General features: G+C 51.1%; 1 protein-coding gene across 5 annotated transcripts in view; it reads left to right on the top strand.

Moving 5' to 3' along the window:
- Usp20 (ubiquitin specific peptidase 20) overlaps positions 1 to 7,562 on the top strand; it is a 43,467-nt gene that overhangs the window by 19,727 nt on the left and 16,178 nt on the right. For 4 of the 5 annotated variants that reach the window (XM_021185598.2, XM_029473481.1, XM_029473484.1 and 1 more), the window contains exons 5-10: positions 1,595 to 1,657; positions 1,940 to 2,071; positions 3,523 to 3,619; positions 4,055 to 4,124; positions 5,506 to 5,619; positions 6,896 to 6,974. In XM_021185598.2, coding sequence (XP_021041257.1) covers positions 1,595 to 1,657; positions 1,940 to 2,071; positions 3,523 to 3,619; positions 4,055 to 4,124; positions 5,506 to 5,619; positions 6,896 to 6,974 — 555 coding nt within the window. Of the gene's footprint in view, positions 1 to 1,594; positions 1,658 to 1,753; positions 1,834 to 1,939; positions 2,072 to 3,522; positions 3,620 to 4,054; positions 4,125 to 5,505; positions 5,620 to 6,895; positions 6,975 to 7,562 lie in introns of those variants that run through there. The other variant, XM_021185591.2, reaches the window with a different exon arrangement.

A 7,562-nucleotide genomic window follows, 5' to 3' on the forward strand; every position in this document is an offset into this window, starting at 1 on the left:
AGAGAGGCAGAGGAGAGGCAGAGAGGCAGAGAGGCAGAGAGGCAGAGAGGCAGAGAGGCAGAGAGGCAGAGAGGCAGAGAGGCAGAGAGGCAGAGGCAGAGGCGTTTTTCTGGGAGTTACAGTCGAGCTTGGTATACATAATGAGCTCTAGAACAGCCAGGGCTACATAGAGAGGCCCTGGTGTTTTTTGTTTGTTTTTTTTTTAAACCAACCAAAAAAAAAAAAAACCCCAACAAATTATATATAAATAAACTCCAAATTATTATTATTATTATTATTATTATTATTATTATTATTACTTGAGACAGGGTTTCTCTGTGTATTCCTAACTGTCCTGGAACTTATTTTGTAGACTAAGCTGGCATCAAACCCAGAGATCTGCCTGCCTCTGCCTCCCAAGTGGTAGAATTAAAGGCGTGTGCTACCACACCTCAGCAAAAAATTTTATTTATTTATTTTTATTTTTTAATTTAGAGTCAGGACCTCTCTACATAGCCCTGTAGTCCTGGAACTCACTGTGTAAATCAGGCTGCCCTTGTACTCACAGAAATCAATCTGCCTTCTGAGTGTTAGGATTAAAGGCAAAGGCCACCTCCCTCAGAGGAAAAAAAAAATCTTCAAAATAAAAAAACTCCAGGAAGCTGGGTGAGATGACGCACACCTGTGGTCCTACTCTATGAGAGGCAGAAGCAGGAGAATTGGCACAGACAGGTTTGCAGTCTGCCTGGTCCACATAGCCACCCTGGGTTACCTGGCATACCTTGTCTTAAAAAGTAAATCAGACAGAAACTCAGCAGCAGAGCCAGAAAGATGATGTCAGGAGGGGCCGGCACCAAGTCAGTCCTTGCACAAGTTACAGGTCCAGGTGTGCCCTGGCCTGTCACTCAGGGTGTGCATCCCAGCATCCCAGTACTCCAGCTACCCAGGAGACAGCCAGAAGAGCTCACAGAAGAGCCACCACTTCATGGGAACCCTCGGTCCTCCAGAGCACAGACCTGGGAGCCTGATACAGCAATGCTATGCTGTGACCATGGTCACAGCCAAAGGTTATCTTCCTGGACTGTCTCTCCATGACACCAGTCACTCCTGTAGAGGGGGGGAGTGTGGTGGCCATTGTCTTCCAAACTGGGGTAAAGGTCGGTGATGGACACTCTGAGCCTGGGTTTGAGAGGAGGGCAGATCTGTGAGAGACAAATGTGAGGCCAAAGGCAGGGTCAGAAGTGAGGAGACCCTATCGTGGGCCATTGGGTTGTGTTGGGCTCCAGCTGCTACCGCCTTGTGTTTTGAACACCTGCTGCCCATTCAGTGTCTCTTGCACAGCCCAGGACCCTGATTCCTGGCCTGTGGAGAAAAGGGACAGGTTCCGGCCCCAGCATCTGGACATGGTGTCTACTTCACTTGGTGCAGGGCTGCATTTTTTGGTGACCACCCTCTTTGGTTGCGCTGGCCTGTGTTGTTTGGGGGTGGCAGGGGAACCTTCAGTCATATGTTGGATATCAGCAAGTCACACTGCCTTGGGCTAGAGTTAGTGCTCACTGTACTGACGCTGTCTCTTCTGTGGGTCCCAGTTCCTTCTCACTGCCTCTCTTCCCAGGTCACCTGCCCCTACGTTGGCTGTGGAGAGTCTTTTGCTGACCATAGCAGCATTCATGCCCAGGTGGGTGTGGTGGCTGGGAAACTCAGGGCGTAGATAGCCCTTGCCAGCAGCTCCCCAGCTCCATACCTGTCCTAGACCTTGGTGACTGGGCCTAGAAGGAAGAACAGTCACGGTCACAGCATAGTCGCTGCAGAGCTGCTAAGAGGAAAGCAGGCACAAACCCCACACTAGCCCTGGTTGGTGGACAGCCGCCCTGGCAGCGGGCGGGAGGCAGGGCTTGCTGGGTCAGGACACCTGCTTGACCATGTTGTCTTTGCCCTTGTTTTGGATTTTACTCTCCAGGTGAAAAAGCACAACCTGACTGTGAACCTGACCACGTTCCGGGTCTGGTGCTACGCCTGTGAGCGCGAAGTCTTTCTGGAGCAGCGTATGGCAGTCCACCTGCCCAGCTCCTCAGCCAGGCTCTCAGAGCAGGTACAGCACAGAGCTCAGGCTGCTTGTTGGCAACAGTGTCCAGATGGGACAGTGTGAGTCAGAGGAAGTACGTTCAAGGAGCGCTTGTCAGCAAGTGTTCACCGAGCCCAGTTGTGTCAGGGCCTATGTAGGGCTGTGGGCTACAGCTGAGCTGGAGCAGGGAGGATTGGGTAGGTGCATGGGACCATTCATGGCTATGAGGAGAGCTCGGTAAGGTCACAGGCAGTCCCTGACAGTCCCCCATCTAAAGCCTATCCTGGAATCTGAGAGGAGTCGCCGCTGTGTGCTCTTCTGTGGAAGCCATTGGGAGAGCACAGTCCCTGCAGCAGGAGAGCTGGGCGCTCCTCACAATGGGAGGCGCGGCCCTTGATAGGGGCCAGCAAACCATTCTGTCAGGCTGGACAAGCGACCCTGGAGGATCAGGCTGTTGTGTGTGAGGTGTGGACAGACACATGGGGTGTATAGACGTGTGTGTGAGGTGTGGACAGACACATGGGGTGTATAGACGTGTGTGTGAGGTGTGGACAGACACATGGGGTGTATAGACGTGTGTGTAGGTAGGTGGAGGAAGTTTGGATGTGCAAGTCAGGGGGTTGCGTATTGCTCTGATGTCTGCTGGCTGAGACAACTTGTCATAGCTCCATAGTGTAAGCATTTATTGTATACAGTGTGACTGTGAAATATTTGTAAAGGTTTTTATTTCTGATTTTTAAAAAAGAGGGGAGAGCCGGGTGTGGTGGCNCACGCCTTTAATCCCAGCACTTGGGAGGCAGAGGCAGGTGGATTTCTGAGTTCGAGGCCAGCCAAGTGCTGGGTCTACAAAGTGAGTTCCAGGATAGCCAGGGCTACACAGAGAAACCCTGTCTCAACCCCCCCCCCCAAAAAAAAATCAAAAAAAAAGAGGGAAGAAAAGATTGTAATTTTTTCTATGTATGTATGTATGCTTATATGTGCATATGTATTCAGGAGCGGGAGGAGACAAGAGGAAGTTATCAGATCCCCTGGAGCTGGGGTAGGCAGTTGTGGGTCCTCTGCAGGAGCAGTGCATTTTGCTAATGGCTGAGACGGCTCTCCATCCTGGAAGCTTTTCAGGCTGTAACACTGTACAATGTCCATCTTTGTCGTGTGTGTCAGGTGGTGAGAGTGTTCAGATGTGTGCAGTAGTTGGTAGTGGCTTGCTCAGGAAACTGGGATTGCGTGGTTTTTCTTTGTTCCTTCCCTGCTGCATAAGCCTTCTAATGGAAGCAGCAGTTCTTGCACATGAAAGGCAAGTCTGAAAGTTCCCAGAGCAAGGTCTCTGGTCTCCCCTCTTGCTTGACGTTCTTCACTTTGTTGGGCTCATTCTGGCTGGCCTAGATGCTGGGGGGCTGCACACTCTTCCTCGGGAGGAGGTGAGTACATCCAGGTCCCCCTCTTCACCCCACTTTCCTCTTTCTGGGCCTTTAACACAGGACTCCCCACCACCCTCCCACCCTCTGAAAGCTGTCCCTATTGCTGTGGCTGATGAAGGAGAGTCTGAGTCTGAGGATGACGACCTGAAGCCGCGAGGTAATGGCCAGCAACAAGAGGAGCTGTTGGGTCAGGCTGGGCATGGAAAGCGCCAGGGCCTTGTCTCTGCTGGCACCAGCTGCTATGGCACAGTGGGCAGGTGGCAGGCACACAGAATGTGCCATCCCTGGAGATATGGTCATTCCTCTCTCAGCTCTGTGATGCGCTGGTCAGAGGTCCTGTGTGTGTGACCTCCTCATCTGTGTTGTTTGGAGCCTGAGCTGGGCAGAGTAGCTAAGGGGCCACTTACTGGACACACACAGCCCTGCTTAGGTGTTCAGAGCAGCAGCCCTGCTGACTTCCTGGAGGTCTCTGGGTGGAATTCTCCTGTTGTGAGCTAGTAGGACTGGGGTGTAGAGAGCTCAGTGGGGGAGACTTGTGAGGGCCCCTCTCCTGGACAGGCTTCTCAGCCCTTCTCTTCCATGTTGTTTGTAGGCCTCACAGGCATGAAGAACCTGGGAAACTCCTGTTACATGAATGCTGCCCTGCAGGCCTTGTCCAATTGGTAGGTTGTCATCTGAGGGAAGGGCAGAAGCTGTCCCTGGCAAAACCTAGAAAGAGCAGCAGCCTCCACCCAGTGCCGTGTACATTGGTCATAGACATTCCATAAGATACACCTCAAAGCCCCTAACACAAGGCTTGCCTGGTGACTGCCATCCCTTTAAGTCTCATGTGAGTCCTCAGATAGAGGAGAAAGCATGATAGGCAGGTATACTCACTGGTGGAGGGTTTCCACAGCATGTGCAAGGCCCTGGGTTTCACCCCCAATACCGTGTGCATGTAACCTATCTGCAAGAAGGGAAATTCATTGTAGCCCAGTCACGTGGGGGGATGTAGGCTGACAGGTACTGAACTGATTAGGCCTGATTGAGAGTGTGTGTGATCATTGTTTCATTCACACACACACACACACACACACAACTGGCACAGCAGCGATAAAGCAAACCCAGCAGCCCTCCCCCTTTCCTATGTATAGCTGTGTGTTAACACATAGGACACACAGGAAGGAGAGAAAAAGGGAACAGATATGAATACCTAGAAACGTCTGGAAGGATAGCCCCCAAAGGTTCACAGTGACTGTCTCATAGTAATATAGTCAGTTGATATGGTTTGCCGTGTGTGTGTGTGTGTGTGTGTGTGTGTGTGTGTGAATATGAATATGTGGTTTCTTGCAGTGTGATAACTTCTAAAAATATGCAGAAAGGGGAGTGAAGGAGGTGCCCTCCTGCCGGCCAGTCCTGCAGTGGGGCCACTGTAGGGAGCAGGGCCGCTGCACCCTGTTCATTCACAGCGTCCCAGCCTCAGGACCTGTGGCAGAAGCTCCCATCTGACTCAGGAGAGGGGTATTTGTTTCCTATAGCTGACAAGGCCTTCCTGTCTCTTGACTCTGGAAGCCCACTCTGTAGCAGTTTCTTCTCAGGCCCTTCTCTCTGCGTATGCAGCCATGCGTTCATAAGGTCCTTTCCTCTGTGCACATGTCTGGTGTCCAGAATTCCTCTGGAATGATACCAGTGAGGCTGGCCTGAGACCTGTCCCAGCATCCCATTGTAATCTGATACCTACTTAAGGGTCCTGTGTCTTAGGACTTTACTATGAATTTGGGGGATTTTGGTGTAGGCGAGCTCCTAGTCATCTGCAGGGAGTTCTGGGTATGGTGGCCCGATCTTCCGTGGCCGTTGTTTTCACCTTCTGTTGTTAACTTTGCTCCTTCAAAAAAAACATTCTGTTTCTTTAATGTGAGTGCGGTTGTGTGGGCATGGGTGGAGTCGGGGTAACCTTAAGAACTGGCTGTTTCCTTCTACCATTTAGGCCATCTCTAGCTTCTCCTTAATAACACCATGTGCCTCCCATTTCTTTTCTGTCCTGGCTCTCCACCTCCAACGCAGCCCCCCGCTCACCCAGTTCTTCCTGGAGTGTGGTGGTCTGGTGCGCACAGACAAGAAGCCAGCCTTGTGCAAAAGTTACCAGAAGTTGATCTCTGAGGTGTGGCACAAGAAGCGGTGAGTCTGACCTTGGTTAGATGTGTGGCAGGCCTGCCTGTCCTCTCAGTGGATCGCTTCCTCTGGATTCCTCCCCAGCACATGCGCACTCACAGCAGCCTGCACTGAGCCTGCATATGTGTCTAGTTTTATCTAGTTCCCTTGGTGAGTGGGGAGACAGATAAGGAGCATGAGGCGTCCATCGTGTTCCCAGCTGCAGAGCTTGTGACGGTGGAGCCAGGGTTTGAGCTGACAGCAAGTCTGGGGGCAGCTGTTTTGACAGTCGTCTCTCCTGAGGCCTGGAAATCTCCATCTTGCCAGTGTCAGGTCTCAGCTGAGGCTGGGGGTGGGGGTGGGGTAGGGTGTTGGGTGCCTGCCAAGCCAGGGTTGTGGCAGAGTGAAGTGAATTTAAAGATGAAGATTGTGCTGGGTCTCCTCTGGAAGTGGAAGGTGAAGCAGTTGCTTACACACCCTCATTACTTCCCTCTCTCTGTTCCTGTTTCATATCCTGGCCCAAACCCTCACCTTGCTTGTCCTGATCCTCTGGCTTTCCTGGCCTTTCCCTGAAGGCTCCTGTTAGTCACTTCTGGACCTCTGTTGTTGAGCCTGCCTGCTTTCTTAGTCCCTGTCTCAGGACCAACTCTACTTCTTCCCGTCCCTCTTCCCAGCAACTGCAAAGGTCTACAGTACTCCTGCCTTGTCCTTTTGCTCCCGAACTGTAACAAAATGGGCCTCAGGCTTCCATGAGCAAGCAGACAAAGAGCAGATGTAAAAATAAAAAAGCAGAATTAGGAGCTCTTGAACAAGAGCCACAGGCACACACTAGGTTGGAAGTGGACTAAGAAGCTGATAGTGTGCTGTTCCATGGGTCAGAGGTCCAAGTTCCTGTGGGGTCCCTGTGTGCACCTTAGCCTGTTCTTCTAGGAACAATGCTATGGTCCTACTATGCAACACTCGTGGACGGGGACATCTTGATGATAGATAGTATTTCATTGTACTTTTGTGAAGTTTTAAGTTTTTCAGCAATGGACATATATTGTTCGTAATGAGAAAAGCTATGTATACATTTTACCGTGAAATTAAATAAACACACTGCCCCCCTGGGACCTCTGCTAGCTCAGGCAGCATTGGTGTCTTGCTTCTGGGTGTGGATGCTGTGGACTTTTCTCCTGGTTAGTGGGGCCAGTGGAGGTGGTGGGGACAGCCCCTATGGGGTCTGATCTGCCTTGCCCTCTTGCCTTTCCAAATGGTCGCTTAAGGCTGGCCACCTAGGCTAGCAGCTTTGGTCTCCCCACAGGCCAAGCTATGTGGTCCCCACCAGCCTGTCCCATGGGATCAAGTTGGTCAACCCGATGTTCCGAGGCTATGCCCAGCAGGTAAGCTGTCTAGCTGCTTGAGACTCGGGTTCAGCCAGAGCAGACCTTACAGCAGGCAGAGAGGCCAGGCATCTGTTGTCAGGCCCTTTTTACTCACGAGAATGTGAGGTCTCCCAGTAACCTACCAGCCTTTAGCACCACTTTACAGACAAGGAAACTGAGGCTTAAGGAACCACATCAACAACGCCAGCCACACAGCCAGTGAGCAGTGAGAGGGGCATTCCTGCCCCTCAGCCCAGGGCAGCTTCCCTGGAGGTTTATCTTACTAATTTATTAGTTACTTTGTGTGTGTGTGTATGTGTGTGTGTGTATGTGTGTATGTGTGTGTGTATGTGTGTGTATGTGTGTGTGTATGTGTGTATATGTGTGTGTGTGTATGTGTGTATGTGTGTGTGTATGTGTGTGTATGTGTGTGTGTATGTGTGTATATGTGTGTGTGTATGTGTATGTATGTGTATGTGTGTGTGTATGTGTGTATATGTGTGTGTGTATGTGTATGTATGTGTATGTGTGTGTGTATGTGTATGTATGTGTGTGTGTATGTGTATGTATGTGTATGTGTGTGTGTATGTGTGTGTATGTGTGTGT

The sequence above is a fragment of the Mus caroli genome, chromosome 2 (assembly GCF_900094665.2).
Source record: "Mus caroli chromosome 2, CAROLI_EIJ_v1.1, whole genome shotgun sequence".
Classification (NCBI taxonomy): Eukaryota; Metazoa; Chordata; class Mammalia; order Rodentia; family Muridae; genus Mus; species Mus caroli.